General features: G+C 36.7%; 1 protein-coding gene across 1 annotated transcript in view; it reads left to right on the plus strand.

The window, feature by feature from the left end:
* Positions 1-815: 815 nt before the first annotated feature.
* Positions 816-21676, plus strand: part of RASA2 (RAS p21 protein activator 2) — a 41239-nt gene continuing 20378 nt past the window's right edge. The window contains 5 exon segments of the mRNA XM_010138423.1: positions 816-913; positions 6116-6219; positions 7221-7315; positions 13891-13967; positions 21488-21571. Coding sequence (XP_010136725.1) covers positions 837-913; positions 6116-6219; positions 7221-7315; positions 13891-13967; positions 21488-21571 — 437 coding nt within the window. The 5' untranslated portion in view covers positions 816-836.

Raw genomic sequence — 21676 nt, forward strand, 5'->3', positions numbered from 1 at the left:
GTAGATGTTTGTGTCATGCAGATTTTGGAAGAACTTTCCAGTTTGAGCATTGGGAACTGGTTTTAGCTGTAACTACTTATAAATAACCATTTCTAAAAAAGGCTGCCTGATGTCCAGTGTGTGTTATTGCAGTGGCCTAGAATCAATACTCAATCCTCTGTATTCCTGTGTTGACAGGCATCCTGTCTCATTCAAAACTTCCTTCTTCTACTTGTCTGTATCCATGTGGCATTTAGTCAGTAGGTGATTTTTTTCCCCATTCTACTAGACAAGACAGTTAGGAAAAAATAAACAGTACTCATAGCTTTACCTTTGGAAACGTCCGCTTAAAATCAGCTGTTCATTGTGGAAAATGAAATAAAGATTTGATGGGTAAATTCCTATTAATCAGCTTTCTTTAGCCAAAATATTTGCAGAGAAAATAGCAAGTGAATGATAGCTCGACTAGATCATGTCTTGGTCTTATGACCTAATGCCATATCACCCAGGCTGCTGCAGGCTTCTTGGATTTAGCAAGCTATGCAGGGTCAAGCCTGAGATGAGACCTCTCAAGGGAAAGTGCAGGTGCTGCAGGAAGTGGCAAGTGGTTCAGGAGTCAGTGTCCCGTCCTTCTGTCGACTCTTGTTCTGTGTGAAGCTGACATAGCAATTTCTGTACACTATTGCATCTTATGACTTGAACATGAATATGGAAATGCATGAGTGAAAAAAGTAAATTCTGGACACACATTGGAATTGTAAAATTCTTGACCTTAATATTTTGTAGCTTTTCCCCCTTCAATATTTACAGTCGCTTTTTTATTTACAGATGACGCCAAACACTTAGTACCCAACAAAATGAGAGACTTTTTCTGTACCATAAATTTGGACCAAGAAGAAGTTTTTCGTACACAGGTAGTTGAAAAATCTTTAAGGTAAGCTTAATTTTTAAGTTGAGATGATAAATAAGCAAGACTGCCTCAACAGAAATAAGAATTAAAAAAAATACGTATCCACGTGCATGTGCTTCTGCTTATCCGTCCTTAAAATGAGAGGTCTCTTGCAGCTATTCAGATGTTACAGCAATGTGAAAATTGTGAGAGTAGTTGAAAGCTGACAAAATCAAGGCTTGTAAGTAGTAGTGCTTTTAAAATGAAGCATTCTAAAACATTTCACTTACTACCTTTTTTGCATTGGGCAGCATAACATTCATTGTTTTCAAGGGACAGAAGTCTGCTTGATACTTGCTCGCTGTGTCATTTCCTACTTCTGACAGGCAGTTACTCTGTATTGGTGGAATTCTGCTTTCAGTGTCAGTCTCGTAAAACCTATTTGTAGAGTGAAGAAACTGCACCAGAGTTTGTGTGCTGTGGGATGTCCCCCTGAATAGGCCTCATTCTCTTCTGAATTTCTTGGTTTGGGAACTATAACCTGTACACAGAGAATGGCTTACTTTGCTTCCCTGAGCAGTGCTTTTCTGCTTTTCTCTTAGAGCATTAAAAAGCAATCAAACAAGTCATGATAACATAGCTGCAGTAGTGGAGCCCCTTCGCCTCAAAATTCTTGAGTTCACTGATGACACACATTGAAGCATCCTTGCAGCTGCATTGTTCAGAATAGCTGATTGACAGTTTGTTATCTGGAAGAGATGTTAAACCTTCCTTGTAAAATCCAAAGCTTGTTCAAACTCTAGAATTTTTTCCTAATTCTTGTTGTTTCCAGTGTTTTACTGTTAGTGTTTGTTCTTTGAGCCATCTGTCTAGATGTTTCCAGGTGAGAAACAACATGCTGTTCATATGGCAAATCTAAATAGGGATTTTTACTTTTTCAGAACATCATTTTGGGGCCTCCTTGTGCTTTGAATGTAAAGCAAATGCTACATACAAGCAATCAGGAACAAATACTTTGCTCATCTTCTTGATCTGTAACTGCTATAGTCAAATCCAGAAAATTTTTGTGATTTAACTGGCTGCAATTGAGATTGATTACCAAAACAAATTTGCTGAATAATCCTTCAGAGAAGAATGTTGAAGAGACTGTATTGATTAAGCAGAAACTGAACATTTCCCATTCAAATAATTTGATGGGTAAAAGAGAATACAATGTGACTTTGTCAAAAATCAGGCATGTTGATAATTTAAACCCTAAAAATTACTACTGTGCTTAGACTCATCACATTTAATGTTTATGCAGTCATTTTTATTATATTCTGTTTAAGAATTACTAAATTTATATACTTCAATCACCTGATAATAAAACAAGCATTAAATGCATAGTAAGACATTTATTAAAATAAATCACCTTAGATTCTTTTTTTTTTTTTTTTTAAATCATGGTAAAGTTTAACTGAAACTTGATTAAATTAGAACAATGCCATTAGTACTTTACAGAAGAAGAAAAATCTCAGTATAACAATTTGGGGGGGGTGTCTTAAGTGACATGTACACCCCCCTCCCTCTCAAATCAAGAATTTTTCAGGTGATAAGAAGTTAATACTTCTAAACTGAGAACAATATTTCTAAGTTGGGAACATAATGGAGTTTGGAGTTAGTGTTGTGAATCACTTGTGGCCCACAGGTGCCTTTCTGTATCCGCTGACTGCATAGCGACCTCCTTCGTCCTCTGAATTATGGCTGCATTAAGTTAGAGTCACAGCATGAGCAGGGATCCATACAGACTGATGAAATGTATTAAAATAGGTCATCCTCTATTAGCAGCTTCCAGAATTGGATACTTGATTACTAGTGTGCATGCATTTATGAAGGCTGACGCTTGTTCCGGAAACTGAATTATACTATCTTCTTGCTTATTGCTGTATTAAGCTAGAATACCGTAATAACCTAGAGGTACTGAAAGGCTCTGATTGCTCTTATTAGTCTGAAAACATTATAAATTGTTTTTTAGTAAGGTGTAGTACAGTATAGTTTTAGTCATAAACTCATAATTTGGTCATAAATACCACTTTGAATTTAATTGTTTTGTTTTATATTATTTGCTTGCTTTTTCTTACACATGTAATTCACAGTGTTTTTTTCGCTGTATTCTGGCATGCAAATTTATACTAGCTATAATTCAAATTATATTCTATGAATATGCACTAGTTAAATGTCGGTGGAAGTAATTATGACTAGAATTAAAAATATCTTTGACTACGGTGATTGAAAATTAGTGAGAAAGGGTATTTTTAAAATGTGCAAATAGATTTGGGCTTCTACCAGCACTGAGACTATTGTTAGAGTGCAGATGTGAAGCAAATGACTTTTCAAAGTTAGAAAAACATTAATTAATACTGAACTGAAAGAGGATATTTTCACTCATGACTCAAGAAATATTTCCTGACACAACAGGGGATTCCTGTGGGTTTTGAAGAAATTTTTTTTTCCCTTGGAAAGTTTAAAGAACATCTGTGACCCTCCCCAAATAAATATGGTCAAATATGAGGAACTGGGGAGGGGTTGTGGTATGTGTGTGTTGCATTTTTTTAATTTAAACTAAATACGGTTTCTTTTTTTCAAACTGAACTTTGTGTCAATCCAAGGTTTTAGCAAAAATTTATTCTCTTGTTGATATAACTGTAGCTTTTACCAAATGACAGATCTAGGGACATTGGTCAGTTTCTGCCATAAAACTACCAGTTTAATGTAACAAAGAAAGGAAGAGCAAGTGTTTAAGTCACACATTTAAACTTAATCTCCTGTATTACTGGAATCTATTCTTCCTTTATGGAGTCTGGTCTTCCTTTCAATTAGCACTGTCCTCTAATTTTCTATCTGTCACAGTCTTGCTTCAGAGTTGCAAATGAAAGTACTAAACAGTCTGAATCCCTGAGGAACAGGTTGAGTAAGTTTGCCATTTTAATTATTCCTTCTTGGTATAACCTATTGCACCCCGTCAGGTAGTTCTGTATCCACCTAAGAATTTCTCTGCTTTGAATACTTTGTATTCTCCACCTTAAATTTTCTCTCTGTGCCTCATACTTTGCTAAAGAATAATCAACAACTGATTCATATGACAGTAGGGTTAATCTAGGTGCAGAAAAATGTATCAGCATGAGTAGAACGATGCATTACCTTCTATTTATGCTCTTACTATCGACCTGCTTGTTCTTGCCAAATCTGAGACTAATGTTGAGGTCAAAATAATTATTGCTAGTGGCTGATCATTATATGGGCCTTGGGTATAGTACTGAAGTTTGCTCTCTTTAATCGTAGGATACGACTTCTAAACAGATTTTATTGGAAATGTCTACTAATAGTCTCAGACTAATTATCTGGTTGTAATTGGATGCAGAGAGTTACACAGATCTAGCAAGAACAGGAACTTAACACTTAGTGATAATGCAAAAGTTGATATTCTGCATCATAGTCTAGTGTTCTCCTTAGGATGTCTGACTAACTGAAGCTGAGTTAGTAGCAGTTTCTCTTGATACCAGTGCCAGCTAGTTCACCCACTGTTCACTCTTTCTGCTGTAGTATCTCTTTGTGCTGGTGCAGCTATGATTTGTGTAGCTATTAGGCAAGCCATATCACAGAACTGACCCAAGTTTAAAATAAGTGTTTGTTTCATCTTTTTTTGGCTTGAGTTATTGTGTCAATACAACTAGAACGAGAAGCCGAGATAATAAGGAAATTGAGGCTGCTTAGGGCTGTGCTGCTGCTAAAGGTAATGTTTGTGAATGTATTCCTTCAGTGGTGGTGCTGACAACAACTCAGCCCTCAAACACTGAAGAACCACAAGCAAATTTTTCAACTGAGAATTCTTACTTTAGTTCTCAGTGTAGTGCAAAGTCTACTCCTTTGTCTGCTTTGAAGCCTATAGTAAAAGCTCTGTGATTGAACAAAACAGACTTTTTCACTTGTCAGGTTCCTAACAGTGAGTTCCTGTAGTTAAAGCTCTTGTTTCTAGAAATTCAGAATGCCAGATTTTTCACCTGTGTTTTTTCCCCCCACTTTTTAAGTTAGTTATCAGCTCTTCTCTTATTTTTAATTCATTTTATGGTCCTAAAACATTTGATGTTTTTTTCTGTAATTATTTTGGAGGAAATAGAGTAGAAATTATACTTTATTCTTCCTTTTGGGTAGGTAGTACTGTGAACTGATTGTTCCAAACATAAGCATGTATTTTTGAGTTTAATAAAGTATTGTAGCAATATGGTGTCAGAAAGGTACTTCACTGGGAAACCAAAAAACCCAACAGACTTTGTTTTCTACTGTCGTCACAGTACTTCTCTTTAAAAAGCAGAGGCTAAAATTAGTTTCATGAAGGTGCGTGTCTTTCCCTGGTGATGTTAATACGTAACTGAAAGTATTTTAAATCTTTAAGAATCCAGTGGTTCCAAAATAGCAGGATGGGGTTTTTTTTGTGCACTTGGTTTTCAGAATTCACAACTTGCAGTGACAAAAGTAACACTGTGGTTGTGTTCGGTCTGTTGCAATACAGCATTCTGACTACTGGCTATAGTTGCATCAGTAAGTACTCATTAGTGGAAGCACAAATTCCTTGAGTGAAGGTACCGAGACATTGTGTGACATGTCTAACACAGAGGATCCCAGAGTCTTTTTACGTGGAAGGCTCTGCACATGGCAGTTAAGTAGGGTGAACTTTAAACATTATCTTGGACTTCATCAGATGGAGAAATGCAGTGACCATTTCAGCATGCAGGAGGATGTGTCTATCTGAGATGAGTATTTCTCTTTTCACAAGTATCTGTTAATGAATAAATACATAAATTGTATTTTAATGTAATTTAATTGTGTTCTGAATGAAAAAAGAGGAACCTAAAACCTGTGAGTGTCTCAGGAAGTCATTTGGGATGGGTAGAGAACCAACTACAATAATTTCAAGAGGAAAAAATAGAACTGAAATTGCAGAGGTGACACCACTTTCTGCCTGTGCACTCTGATTTTTTTTTTTTTTCCCCTCAAACCTATGTAAGGCGTTTTCATGAAGTTTTAACTTGCAGTGTAACTGTATGTTCTTGTAATGAAATGGTTGTTGGTGGCTTTGATTATACATAAGTATAGTGGTAAAGGCCAAAGTCTGGGATCACAGTAAAAAACGTAGTATTTTAGTGTTTGTTCTTTGTATAAATTACATAAAGTGGTTTTTCTCTTCTAACTTTCAGTCTTCCTTTTCAGCCCTTATTTTGGGGAAGAGTTTTACTTTGAGATTCCAAGAACATTCCAGTGGTTGTCCTTCTACATTTATGATAAAAGTGTTTTACAAAAAGACCTACGTATAGGTAAGTTCTGGAATACATCTTGCATAACATTTGGTTATTTTCAGTATCTTCATCTGTGGTAGTAAGGATACAACTATTAAAGTGATACGTTTTTTAAAACTCAGTAAATAGCACACTTCAACTTAATGTTCCTTTAAAGCAAGAAAACAAAATCCTGCTTTTTGAACTTTAATCTATTACACTAAAATATGTTTATTTTTTAGGCTTAATAGGATGTTTTATTCTGTTATCGCTATAGTCTCAATAAACTTTTTAAAACTCTGTTTTTTTTTCTCAACTTCTGTTTCATTGGAAATTTTGAGTAATTGTCACTACCTGTGGGTTTTTAAAGAATGAATTGTGTAGTAATTCCACAATAATTGCAATTGTGGAATAATTCTTAAAACCATTTATAGATATTTGTGTGTTGTCTGTCAGTGCAACTTGTAACTTAGTGACTTTGAAGTTGTTGCAAAATGTTTCATGTGGCTTAGGTGAAAAATTACAGGCTCTAAAAGTTAATGGCCCTATTGCAGCTGCTCTTTGGATATAGTTGTTATAAAGCTCCCTAACAGTCTGCTGTGGAAGGAGGCTTCATGTTAATTTGATGAAGGAAACAATTTGCACCAGGATGCAAATACCAGACAACTGGGTATAATAACAGCTTTCCAAATAGCCATCAGAAGAGTAAAAGGCATCTACCTTCAGTTTCCTATTTAAACGTTCTTCAATAGCGTTACTATTCTCTGAAATCTTTATTATGTTATTTCCACCCAGAAGTGTATTCTTATATTATTAGTGATATCCAAGTTAACACATCATAATTAACTTAACTTGACTTTATGTAAATTATTTTTCTGCTTTACTTATATTTCTTGTTCCTTGATTCTATAAGCATTTCATATAATATAAGCTTAAAAAAGTGTAAACAAAAAAAACCCCCCTTCAAATCTATTTAAATATTTGTTTTATTCAGATGAAAGTGATGTTTATGCTTATCTCTCCCTGTCCGCCTCCCCCAGGAAAGGTGTCGATCAAAAAAGAAGATTTATGCAAATTCACAGGAAAAGAGAACTGGTTCATGCTTCAACCTGTTGATTCTAATTCAGAGGTTCAGGTAACTATGAAATTGCACTTTTACATTTTTTTAAATATAGGTAAGTGCATGTAATGGTAGAAGTTTATATTGAGCTGTAGGAGATAGAGGTTAGCATCTATCTAACTCTTGTGAGACAGTTGTGTCTTACAGCTTGGTTAGAAAATAATGCATATTCTATGTTTCTAAATTGGCTGTATCCTTCCTTATGTTACTTGAAATTGCCAGAAAACTTGAAGGAACTGTTTGGGAAATGTCTTAACAGTATTTTAATGTCTAAAATCTTTGCAAGATGAGTTATGTTCCTGAGACAGGCAAAAGGTTTAGGAAACTACTGATTTTTTTTTTTTTTGTCAGTTTTGGTATTATCTGAAATGGTGACGGAATATGTGACATGAAATGGTTAAAGTCTCCAAAACTGGGGGTGCTTGTGCTGTGCTCATTTATCTTATTTTTAAATACTTTCCGTATTCAGTATCAACTTGCACTTCAGAGTTGTGTTTCGGTCTGTGGTTCAAGTTCTTCTGACAGGATTGTTCTAGTAATAAGTAAAAATAAGAAAATTATAACAATTCTCTCTTTGGTTTGAGGGAGAAAACAGAACAGTATTTTTGCAAATCTCTTAGCCTTGTTGCTTTGATAAACAGTATATTAGATTTTAATAGTCTTTTTGGATTTGCCTAAGGGCAGAAGTCTTGAACTTGGCAGTGTTTGAATTTTTCTAGTAACTTGAAAGTCATTCTGGGTGGGGAGAACCTTGTCTACTTTTACAAGAGGTGAACGTACACAGAATTTTCAAAAAAAAAACCAAACAAACAAAAAAACAAACAAACCAAAACAACTCATGTTATTTTCCAGCATGAATCATCTGTGAGATGTGAGTTCAGCTATTGGATATATAGGAGGGTGTGGGATTGCTTTACTTGAAGACAGATTGTCAAAATATCTGAATACTACTTTCTCTTACCTGTTGAAAATCAGTCCTTATTCAGTTAGGGTAGAATATAATAGGACCTACAGATCATCTAGTCCAACTGCAAGTTTCATTCTTTTTCCAGTTCTTCCATCTAATCACTGAATATTCTGGAAATCCTTTCCAGACATAAACTGAAATACAGTTTCTGCTTTGACTCGAATATTGACATGTTTGCTATGATTTTTTTTTCTGTCATAAAAATGTATTGAATGAAAGATTACTTTTCGTTGTAATACTACATAAGTATGAAAATTCAATTATAATAGTCTATTAATGGAATTTAGCTATTTCTTGCATATTTTCCATGGATTTGTAGGTCACAGTGGTATGTAAGCTCTTATTGATACTTTTCTATGGCAGGGACATGTATAGAGTATGGCACTTAAAGGATGAACTTTTCTGCTAAGGTGTGTGCTCCTTATCTTAATCCTTCCTTGAGTTAGGGCATTTGAGTAGGTTTCTCCTCTGCACTGCTTCCTTTTTCCATAAAATCTGTAAGATCAGATCTGAGGCCAGTTCCCATCTGCCAGATTTCCCTGAAGTCTTATTGGTTTGGATGTGCCATACGATATTGAAATGTGTTCCTAGATTACCAAGGTTAGTGGTGGGACATAGCTGAAAATAGCAGGCTTCCATGTGTATGTGTATAGTGTATGTGCACAAATGTTTATAAAGCTAGATAGCAGTTTGGGAGAAAAAATGGTTTTCGGATGTGCTCTTCTTATGGCCCTGTTTATGTAGTTGACATTTTTTTCCTTTAGTCCCTTCATGTGAGTATTTTCCAGAATTTATGATGGGTGTAAGGTGATAGGATGGCTTAGAAATATTTTCTGTTTCTTGGCTATGTGCAGGATACATTTCAGTTTGCTTGGCTGCGGTTTGGGTTTTGGGGTTTTTCTTTGAATCTTCATTTCCTTCCAAGAAAACTGTACTTTCTGTGTACCAGTGATCTGTTTTACATACAGGCTAACTTTGGCGTAATTAGCAGCCTGTATATCAGGAACAGTAGTGGTGGAGGGGCATGTTTATTGTGATATACAGCTTGTAGATGTAGAAAAGCAATATCAAGTCATAAGTGCTTTGGCACTGGCTGTTGTAGTCTTTACTAATAATAAGCATATTTTGGATTTCTTTTTTTTCTTTATGGTTCTTACAGTCTGTATGGGGAAATTCTCAGCTTTACCTTGGTAGGAGAAATCACAGTATCACTGGAAGACATTTGAGTTTGTAACTTTTGACAGTTTCTAGAAAGATGTAAAAGTATACTAAATGTAACATTTTGTCTTTTGTGGAATTATGAAGAATTAAACTTGCTGATTCCTACAAAATGCGACTGAACTGGGGAGGTGGGGAAATAAACACTGGTCATTATCCCTAACTGCCTTCCTTGTAATAAAGTTAGAAATTCTCTGGAGTCACAATGTACTCTGAAAGCAGAAGCTATAGACCAGTCATTTTCTATTCTAGTCCTGCAGATCTGTACATAGAGGTAATCTGAAATAGAGGTGATTAAAAGTTCAGCAGAGGAGAAACCCTATGTACTTGAGTTAATGTAAGTTTTTGGTGAAAGAAGGGTGATGCGTATTTCCTTTCAAGTGTGTATGGAAGGAGAACGGCCTCTCCCTAGCCATTGAAAGCATGTAAAAAGCACTTCGACTTTTAGAAAGCATCTGCTCTGTGTTTTGCTATTAGCTGTTTTGGTATGAAATGAGGTCATATTGTTAAGCGTGCCCTTGATCTTCATGTTATTCCTAGCAAGAAACATTTTGTAGAGATTTGATCTATACTTGCGAAATACATTGATAAGATCAAAGTCTTCAACGCACTTTATAGGTTTTTGAAGGTAACTTTAACATTGTCTCTTCTTGTTCTTAAAATCAATAGGATTTATAATTCTCAAAGTAATGTACTCCTAATAGGTTGCCCTGGTGCTCATGTAGAATGTGTACATTTGGAAAAAAATGGAGACTGAGCCTCAAGCCAGCTTCTAGATTGCTAGTGACTCAGATCTGTAACCCTAGGAAAGAAGAAAGGTCTGTGTAAAGTAAACCTTGCAGTGCTATCAGAGTTGGATGGGTGATATTCCTAGTTCTATGGAAATGTTGGCCATTATGTAGTGCTAGGAGCTCAGTGTGGTAGACAGTAAGATATACCACGTTTCTGAAATGTACTATATGTTTGCTCTAATTTAGAAAGGGAAAGCTGTAAAAAAGCCAGTGGAAGCTGTTGGAACCTGTATCTGCTAAGTAGGGATGTTTTTGCAGTAAGCACACAGAATTAACAATTTGTGCAGTACTAAATGTCAGAATACTATATAATTTGTGGAGTGTTCTAGAGCCCCAGTTTTACTTTCCATATCCTGCAAGGACTTCAGTTTACCAGTGATGTTTCTGAGTGGATAACCTGGGTTGTTTTAGGGTTTTTTTTAACTAAAGTTTTGGCTTAGAATTTTTCTGAGTTTTTTTCTGTTGATATAATGTGTACGACATAAAGATGATCTTTCTAATTCATACAAATTCAATAGTTCAGTTTGGTACTTGTTCCATTGAGTTGGGTGAAGTGGAGGGAAGAAGACAGAGTTCAGGAGAAATACTGCAATCTGGAGTTTCTGATGTTCAAGGAGGAACAGGAAAATAACTGTTAGCATTTCTAACTCTGTTTAAATCCCACCACCACCCTCAAGAACTTTCCCAAGTATAGACAACCCTTCACACGAAAAAGAGTGAACCTCCTCCTCTTGCAATTAGAGGAGAGAAGATTTTATGAAGGAAACTAACATTGTCAAAATTACTTTGTGGTATAGCAGTGTGATTCTGTATATGGAATGTGGTTATAATATATGAGCACCTATTGTAAATACTTAAAATGCAGTCACTACTTAAGTTTTTACTTAAGAGCTTTAGAAAACTTGTATTTGTTATAGATACTTGTAATATTTCATAATGTGGAAGTGATTAAAATATCTAAACTGCAGGGAGAAAAAAGAATAGTGTTAAAATGCAGTTGCAATTCTAAAACCAAAACTGTGTAACTAAATTGTTTTTGTAGTTACAATCATAGAATGGGTTGGGTTGGAAGGGACCTTAAAGATCACCTAGTTCCAAACTTCCTGCCGTGGACAGGACACATTCCACTAGATAAGGTTGCTCAAAGCTCCATTCAACCTGGCCTTGAACACTTCCAGGGGCTGGGCATCCACAGCTTCTCCAGGCAGCCTGTTCCAGTGTCTCACCACCTTCACTGTAAAGAATTTCTTCCTAATGTCTAACCTAAATCTACCCTCTTTCAGTTGAAACTTCTAGTTCTGAAGTTGAGGTTGGTGATTTGGTTTTGGCTCCTTTGTTGCTGTGTGAATCTTGGCCACGTGATCAACAGCTCCATCTTCGTCTAGTCAGTATCTGAAAATTGATTGTTAATCTATTTGTGAAGTTAAAATGGTACCTACTTGCCTTTGAACAATGGTGACATCTACAGATGAAAAGTGCATTCACGTAAAGTGCACTGCTATTTATTGTATAAGAATGGCTGATTTCTCTTTGTGTTTTGAACTAAAACTAGTGTGTACAACAACATTTAAAACCCAGTTGACTGTTATGTCAAAAATTCTATATAAATCTGCAGATCAGCCACTTCAGGAAAACACTGCACTGCTCTCAACAAACAAAACAACAAAAATGTACCCACAACTCTCCATAGATGTCAGAGAAATACTTTCTTAGAGCCTTGTTACTGTTGCCATCATGGTGCTGAGTTTTGAACAAATGACATCCACAGTACTAAATTTCCTATTTGCCTCTTACTAATGAGTGTAGAACATGTGATTTTAAAGCAAAAGGAAGAGGTTTAGTCTGTTCAGAAGGTCTGCCTGCTAAAGCTAGTTAAGTCAGCTATTACAATAGATTGTACTAATGTTGTCTTTTCATTTGTCATTCAAAAACTTTGCCTTGTAAGGCTGTTGGCATGTTTCTCAGTATCCTGTTTTTATCCTGTAAATCTATTGTAATTGAGGTTTTCTGCTTGAAAAATACTTTGTGTTCCAATCCATGTAGGAGAAGTTTGCAGAACATTTGGCAATCATCCTAAAATAGTTAAGTTTAAAACTTCCTCATAAAAGAAACTTCTCCTCCCATGTAACATGAGGGAGAAACACAGCCCTTGCCCCAGGGGATCTGTATTAACAACATTTCAGCTTTATGTCAAAACATAAGTGCTCTAGAAATGTGTGCAAGGTCAACTAAGGGGTTTACTTCCATTTTAGTGTTGAACGGCAAAACTGTACTTCAAATTGCAGCTTGCTTCCTTTGCCACACTTTAAAACTACCTTCCAGGTCTGTTCCCTAAGAATCGTAATTGTTGACAGACCAGTGTCACTTCATGTTGTGTTGCGGTACACTGTTGTGGTACACCGGGTGGCAGTATAGGCGCTCGGAAGATTACGTGCTTACGTTACAGGAATGCAGTAACCACCCACGATGGGCGAGGCTTAGTCGAACACTACATAGCTCTGTTCATTACATAATAAAGCGCCATTTTACATCCTCTGTATCAGAGTAAGTGCATAAATGGACCCTTGACGGAAGAGGTCAAGTGCCAAGAATCACAACAAGTTTCCACAATGTTGCATTTAGCAAAGAGGCAGATTCCAAGAATGCTGAGGAGAACATGGTTTACAGGAAGGACTGTGTCAGTGTCTCATTATCTTACATGTGAAAGCCATCACAAACAGCAAGGCACTGAAAGGAGTAGCAGTATTGTTTAGGCAGTAGCTCTTTGGAGCAAGGTTATAGTACCAAATTTTAGTAATTTCAAGAAGTTTGCATTTCGTGGTTTGGAGTTTTTAGAGCCTTTTATTGAGATGGTGGAGTAGGCTAGCTCTTGCTGACTTCTGAAATTAATCTGTGCTGTCCTATCATTTATGGATTCTTTTTCTTAAAACACCCTATCGTATCAGGAAAAGAAAAGGAGGGAGCCAGGTTTAGCTATTTATTGCCACCTTTTCCTCTCCTTTGGTTCTGTTTGCTGTTGCATGTGTGCATCAGCAGACCTCATGAGATAGTTGAAAGCTGCACTGCTATGCATAATAAATTTCTAAATGATATACAGTCTGGTGGGATAGATAGGATTTCACGGCTGGATATTAAATGTTGCTTGTTATGGCTACTGCCTACTATTTGAATTTTCTAAATATAGCTAACTGCCTTCAGAGTCCAAGGTAATCTTAGAATTTTCTCCTGAAATGCTCATAAATTCACTGTCTATTTGTTCAAGAGTGCATCCTGTCGTTAGGATGAAAAAGCTGAGAGGGACTTTGCTTCTTGGTACTTCCTCATGCTGGAAGAAATACTTTATTTGTGTGTATTAAATCTGTAGAGACTTGACCAATTCATGTGCTTCTGCAGTTGAGAATAATGATTCTCTTTATCATTGTCTCTTGAAATTCAGATGCATTCGTCATACTCTACTCGAAGCATATGTGCTTTAGAATAGATATTTAATTAAAGAGGATATATTGGACTTACCTTAAATAGCTTCTAAATGTAAACGATAATATTTTTCTAATTACTGCTTTTAAAATAAAAGCTTTTAAAACTATTTCTGTTTCTCTCTTTTTTTTTTTCAGGGAAAAGTTCACCTTGAATTAAAACTGAATGAACTGATAACAGATAATGGATCTGTGTGCCAGCAACTAGTAGTACAGTAAGAAAATAGATTAATTCTTGAATAATTAGTTGCTTGTTAAAACATTACGTGATTTGTCTCTCTTAATACTGAATGTCTCCACATTCTGGTACAGATAACATTTTTCTTTTTATACTACTTTCTTGGAGCTTACTTTGTTGAGGGAATGGATATATACTTAGGAAACTCCCGCAGAAGCTTTTCACAGCTGCTCATCTCTGTTCCTTTCAAAGCACTCACTTTTACTAGCACTCAGCATGGCTGTCTGGTATCATTAGTTCAGTGTCTTTTAATTCCGGTTGAATTGGGTCTGGTGAGAAAGCTAGGAATGTCCATGGCCACTGACAGCCAGAACTTGCAGTACTGCTGTTACTGACAGAATTGAGCTGCTAGTGGTGGTTTGGGAACAGTAGTAGTAGTATTTTTTTTTCTGTAGTAATATTTTGGTTCTGTATGTAAAAATTCACTTTTAGCTTTGCTTCAGAATTACTTTCTCACGGTTTACCATGATACGACTGTTTCTAGAAAAACTGCGTACATGAATTGCCATTCAGCAATTGCCATGCAGCATAACATTGCCCCGTTTAAGTAAAGTTCATAGCAACAGATTAAGGAGTTTTCACTACTGAGCTTAATTTTGATTCCAAAGAAAACACGTTACAGCATGTCAAAGTGCTTCATAGAAGCAGTAAACTTTTGGTATGTGTTATTTCAGAAAAGACAAATTTCACCGATGTTAAAGAAAAAGCGTGGAATGGGACATGTTGGGAGATGCTTACCAATGTGTATTCCTGTATTGTTATTCTTAGAGCTGTGTTTGATAATGATCCTTTGTGATGGCTTTGGAAGCCTGAGTAAACAGGTTACAGACATTTAGTCACAGAAGACCAAAATGTCACGTGTACTGGTCATTCTGGGTTGTTTTTATTCATTATTAAGCAACACATTTAAGGCCGGAAACTGTTTAAGAAGCTAATGCAAATACAGCTATGCAAAAATGTTTTGACACTCTCATTAAAAATTTGTCTGATAAGGGTATACTAAAGATATCCATCTCTCTAGAAACGATAACTGTCCTTTGTGTTGGAAGAATGTTTGACAGCCTTCTGTGTTACTTGCCTCTGAGAGACTGCTTGCTTTCATTGAAAAAACCAGTGGAAACTAATGACTGCTGAGACTCAGTGAGACTGACAGTCTTCTCTTGTGACTCTCCTTTCCATTCTCAGCATGAGTAAGGTTCAGTAAAACAGGCCAGTCTTACTGCAGTTTTTTATTTTTAATGCTTCAGAAATAAATAGAGGCTTTTCTGCACTTGTCTCCTAAGAGGTTGTGGGATAGGCCAAGTGAAGAAAAGGGTACAAAGGGGGTTACACAAACTAAAGGAAAATTAAAATTAAAATCTCAAAAAGTAGTAAGGTTCTTTAATTTTGCTTTCCAACATTCTTCATTCAGAAAGTGAGATTTTGGGAGTATTTTGTTGGTTTAGGTTTCTTTTTTTTTTAATCTTCTCTGAGAATTTAGTATGAAAGAATGGGTTGTATTTTGAAACTGAGAAGAGAGGAAATGGTGTGTGGTGTGAGGTCTTCCGTTTGTCTCAGTGACTATCACAAAAAGGGGGCCAGGAAGATAGGACTGATTATTACAATTCCTGGCCTAGAAGCGGGGTTTCCCAAACACTTTACAGTTTGTCCAGCCCACTAGCTTCCCAAGAAAGATGAAATCCTGACACCCAGCCTGCCTACCACACTCCTGTTAGGGAGAAGGGGAACCCCCACCGGGTTCTGTACCACTTGGCCAGCCTGCCAGGCGCGCACCGGCAGCGTCCCTGAAACCAAAGTCCCTCTTGGTAGCCCACAAGATTGGAGGATATCCGCCTAACCTATTCAGGTACCCTCACTAGCAGCGACACTAAGACAAATCCCTTCAGTATTAAATCAACGGTAATTTATTGTGTAGATTCGTGACAAAATACAGGTTTGGTGATAGAGTATTGACTGCGAAATGGGTTTAAAGCAAACACTAAACACACCCGTACAAACCTAAACACACGAGCAAACCTAACACTAATGATTTTTATTAGCTAGCCTGATGTTAATGTTTAAGTGCGCGGAACACTGAGCTCTTACCCAATACATGTCCCTATTGGGGGGGCGGGTGGAGAAGATAGGTTCAGCCTGTCGACCAATCCCAAAGTTTCAGTGGTGGTCTTCTGTTTTGCCCCTCAAATCCCCTGTTAATTCGCCACTTTTTATATTGTTTCTATGCTTCTAGGTGGAGCTTGAGTGACTCTAGTCATACATTCTTTTTATTCCGATTGGATTAAAAATCTCTTGCTTCACATTTAAAGGTATGGGTGATAAAATATAGGACACATAGACCAGTGGGGAGTGGTCATACCTTGGAGGTGGGTAGCCTTTGGGATGGAGGTGTGGTTTTGTATTATAATGACATTATAATGAGCAAAGTTCACCTAGAGAACGCGATTTCACCATTTTTGCTGGCACGGTAGTTGTGATCCATCTTTCTTGATAGTGGTTAATGCAGTTAATTGCAGCAGCCCATTGTTACCTCCAAGAACAAGGTTGGACTGTATCGTTTCCATGTTACTCCCTCCCTTGTGAAGAGGTATGGTACTGCTCAGCTGCAGTAGGCCTTATCCGTGGTAACCACATTCCATTCTTGGGAGCAGCAAACTGCTTCATAGCCACTTCATGGCTGCTCTTCGTGTCAAGGGGTAAGCAAAAATCTGGGGAACAGCGTTTCTCTCACCTCCCCATATTAGTTGTTTTCCCACGGTGACTTCATGTTCAGATTAGCTCCAGGGAGCAGGGTGAGACCATTACACTGTCAATTTTGCTAATGTAATTTTCATTATGAAGTTTAAAGTACATTCTTTGTGTCTTAGTCAACTGTCTAAACCAAGATGAGTAGTTTAGTTGGAGAAAGACTTAGCAAAATAATCTTTGCTTTTCTGTTACTTACTTGGTATGAAAAGGGAAGCTAGTTCTGTGATGGAACTAAGACAGTGGTTTTAGTTCTAGCTTTAGTGGCTGTTGTAGGCTGATAATTCAAGTAAGATATGGAAACTTTCTGTACATCAATGTATACTTAAAGATAATTCTGAATGTGATTCTGTGGGTCTAGTGGGTGGCAGTTTAGTTCATTGGGAGTCCTGCTGTTCCTGTTTTTGATTCCCACTCACAGCACAAGGCAAAATTAGAACAGCTTTTCCCCTGTGGAGTGTTCACCATCAAAAGTTGGCTGGGGCTTTGTGACTTTGTGTTTTATTCCCAACTTAACTTTCTGATAGAAGTCACATGGGTTTTATAAGTATATATTTATTTATTTTTATATCCATGCATTTTAATGCAAGTTAAACTATTTTATTTTTAAAACTTGTAGGATTATTCATATAATGAAGCAAAGTTGTCGTAGAAAGTTGTTGCAGATTGCACTTTTAAGTAGGAAGTTGGTTACTCACTGTTCCCTCCTTTAGGATCTCTTTGTGATGGAAATAAAAGATCAAAAGGAAGTCAAGGTTCTCTTGTGGTTGCTGTACTCACCTGCTCACTGGCTTGTGGGAGAAAGGATAGTGCGTTTAAACACTCCACTATCACATCAGCACTTTTGTCTTCATCTGAGATTATGAAATTCACATGTCACACGTGCTTGAAATATAGCCTTGAAAAATTTTGCTATATAAATAATGTATTTTGCATAAATATATTTTTGGATGTACCTGTGAGAGTATGAGAAATAGAACATCTCTCCCTGGATGTGGTGTTACAGAAATGGATGTGAGAGCATTTTTGAGACCATTTTGATCTTAAAGCATGAGGTTCTTATTGAAAACACATGTGATTCTTTAACAGGAAAAATTAAACTCTTTAAAAGTCTGCTTATTTTGTAAACTTCCAAGAATAATTAGTAAGTCAGTCACCAGGCCCTGGGACTCCTTCAACAAAGCTGAAAGATAGGAAGTCGTAGAGCTGTGATGGAATGAAAAAAGATTGAGTGGGCATATATGTATATTGATGTTCCTGCATCTCCTCGGTCTGTCCAAAACTGAGAAAGTATTGGCCAAAGAAGAAGAAATAATGGAAAAAATAATTCTTAAAATAAGAGCTATGATACTTGCCTTTCAGAGCCACATTTTACTTCATGTCCAAATTAGTGGTGTCTCAATGTAATGAGACAGGGAAGCTTTTAAACTTTCACTAGTTACATTTTTTGTAGGATAAGATAATTCTAGGTACTTGCATTTGGCTTCTGTGCATAGTTACGTTTCTAATGGATGTCCACCATGTATTCCGTGAGAGACCAGAAGTTCTAGAAAGATGAAAAATAGTAGCTATAAGTTTCACCACACAAAATTAAAAATCATGTCAAGCACACAGACCACAGGAACTAATTCAAGGGCTGTAATTCTGAGCATTATCTAGAGTCCCCTGTCACTTTTTTGTTTGTGGCTGAACCAAAGTGATAGGGTTAGATCTGACTAGGAGTTGAATTTGTATTATTTTGGTTCTGTAGTTGTAGCTGTAGAAGCTTCTTTTTTCTGGTCTTCTAGATTAGTTTTATGATAAGGTTTTATTTAGAAAATGAAGGCAATTCTAGTAGGAGGCAACAAGATTTGGACAACAGAGAGTGATTGATGACATGAGCCTCGTAGAGCTGATGTGGGAGGGAGGAAGCCTTCATTTCTTGTGCTAGTACGTATAGTAAAACCAACTTTTCCAAACAAGAGATTGTGGGGAAAAGAACATGTGATTTTAGAAAGACAGGTGTGGCTGCATATGACGAAGGGATGGTCAGATTTGTATAATGAAACAGGAAGGTGGTCATATACAAGATATACCACAACTGACTGATCTATAATTGATGCTGGGGAGGAAAAAAAGGGGAGAAATTGGTGTCTGGTTTTCTTATGGTGGAACATTCAGAAACCAGATAGGTTTTCAGGTTGTATAAGCATTCTAAAAATGTGATATTGAAATACATTATTTTTTTCTCCATGGAGAAAGTAAAATTAAGGCTCGTAATTCCTTATGTTACATCAATGAAGCCCTTACACTTTGTTTGATATACAAGCACTTTCCTGTAGTGAAGGGCTTAAAGACCACTTACAGTGGGCTAAGCCCTGATTTTACACATAATTTTTATATTCATTGAAAACTTGCTGTTAAATTTCATGCAGGTGAATTCACAGACCATTTCTGATTTTTTTTTTTTTTCTCTCTAGTTTTTTCTAGTGTGTGAATGAGGAGGGGGAAAAGATTAACTGCTGACTCAGTGTGGGCTCATTTTTCAAAACCACAATGGCATATATAGTAGCACATTTCAAAAATATGTGTTTGCAGCTTTCCTTTCTAGAAGTCTGCAACAACTCAGTTTGTGTGACCGTTGCTTGCATATTTGCTTCTGCTGAAACAGATGATACTCAAATGATTTTTTTTGCCAAATGTCTGACAGAATCAAGTCCCCACTGCCTCAAAACGGATACCCCTAACGACTGAAAAGTCTAGACAGTTTAATTTTGTCACCACTCTTCTGTCACGTGTGTTGCAGGAGGATGCTTATGTTGCAGTTAATGCTTATGAAACAACTGGATGCTTCACGTACCCATTTAAATGGTGGGTTTGAAATCACTGTAGGGTTCATTGTGATTCAGAATTCATTGGCTGAAGGCCATGTGCTTGAAAACTGGAAGAAAAGTAACAAGTGGTTGTGCAGTGGTTCAGCTCCAGATGTTCCCTGAACTGGCTAAGACAAAGGGATTTTGGTGGGGGGTAAATACTATAACCTGGTTTATAATCATGTGTACTCTGTAGAGGGTGGGGCAGCACAGGAGTGTTAGTGTCTGTTGTTTTCTCACTTGTGAGTGTTCGCAACTTTTGTTATTCTTTAACACTTTTTCTGCAGTACCGAAGGCATTTACTTAACAGTGCAGCTACTGTTGCTGCTCTGTAGCTTTCACTTGATCTGCATAACTTAGTATTCTCCATTATAGTATTAAAACATTAGCTTGATTATTTATGTGGACTTAGAGCAGAAAAGTCTATTTCCTCCTTAAGTTACATAGGTTTCAGATTAATTGCATTAATTTAGTTCAATTCCTCAATTTATTAAAAAAATAGATTATTTTAAAGAGATAACAGGAGTATAATGTTCAGATCTCATTTTCTACTTACTTGTTTATGAAATTTTTTTGATCTTCCGAATGTTTCTGGAACTTTCTGGCACAGGGTGAGGCCAGACTCTCTTTGGTGGTGCCCAGCAACAGGACAAGGGGCAACAGGCACAAACTGGAACGTGAGAAGTTCCATCTGAACATACGGAAAACATTCTTTACTTTGAGGGTGACAGAACAGTGGAACAGGCAGCACAGAGAGGTTGTGGAGTCTTTAAAACCCGCCTGGATGTGACCTGCTCTAGGCAAACCTGCTTTAGCAGGGGAGTTGGACAGATAATTGTCAACCCCCGGCATTCTGTGATTGATAAATACTGCAGTGTGCATGGCTACATTAGAGCATCATTTTGCTAGAGAGTCTGGTTTCTGCTGTTAATTTACAAACTTTTTTGCTTTACTGTTTTTGTTCCCGATGGTTTTAGTTAATACTCATATGTGGGCAGCATCTGAAGGTTAGTCAGCTTGCTGACCCAACTCTTTTTCTGGCAGTGTTGCTGCTGTGGTGATTCAAAAAGATTGCAAGCTTTTAGGAAAGGTACAGAAAATGTGTCTCTGTCCCCATGAGCATTACTTCCTAACCATCCCATCCCTTTTGCATCAGGATTGGTGAATAGTGTGCCTGTGTACATGTTAAACACCAGCTTAGTATTAACTGTACAAATTATAGAAGAAAGCAGTATTTTTTAAAGGGCCATTTAATCCTGGTCATGCACTATTGTGAAAAGAATTTGAAAATAAAGTAAACTGATTTTCTTTTTGTGGATGAACAGTATGGATGGAACCTATATATGCTAGGACAATATGCTAGTAGTTTTGGATGCTTAGATTTAAATAACATTTCAGGATATGACTTTGCATTTCTCAGCTTACTCAACTCAGAATGTAGGTTAGCAGAAACAAAAAATTAAAATCCGTTTTAATGCTTTCCAAATGTAGGTGATGCCATATGGGTGAGGCCAAATAGCTTTTTATGGTCTTTGAGAAATCAGATTTAAAAGTTAATGAAGTCTGTAGTTTTTCCTAACATAGCAGTTCATTTTACGTAGGATTTGGCCATGCACGTCTGATACTGGAATGTCTTTTATCAAAGCAATTCCAAGAATTTTGTTCTCACAGAGCCCTCTTAAGTCTGACTGTACACTTGACTATTACCTTGTATTACCATCCAGAGATCCGTAGTTACAATCTACTTCATGTGTATATGTTACACTGGATCAATGTATATATCAATGTGTAATACAGCAGGACTTAAAAAAGATATTTAAAAAAAGAAAGGATTTTTTGTTTGTTTTTTGTTTTAAGCCAAAGACATTGCTTCACTGATATAATGATTGCCTTTCCTTTGTAGCATAAAGGAGTGCCATGGGTTGCCTCTTATAAATGGACAGAATTGTGACCCTTATGCAACAGTCTCTCTTGTGGGGCCTTCCAGGTAACACTTTAGAATGAAATTAATGAGTCTATAATACTTAAACTTGAAAAGAAAGTCATAGTTTTTAAGCAAAATCTTTAAAATACAGAAAAATCTTTAAGTACT

This window comes from Buceros rhinoceros, unplaced genomic scaffold (assembly GCF_000710305.1).
Source record: "Buceros rhinoceros silvestris isolate BGI_N320 unplaced genomic scaffold, ASM71030v1 scaffold12926, whole genome shotgun sequence".
Classification (NCBI taxonomy): domain Eukaryota; kingdom Metazoa; phylum Chordata; class Aves; order Bucerotiformes; family Bucerotidae; genus Buceros; species Buceros rhinoceros.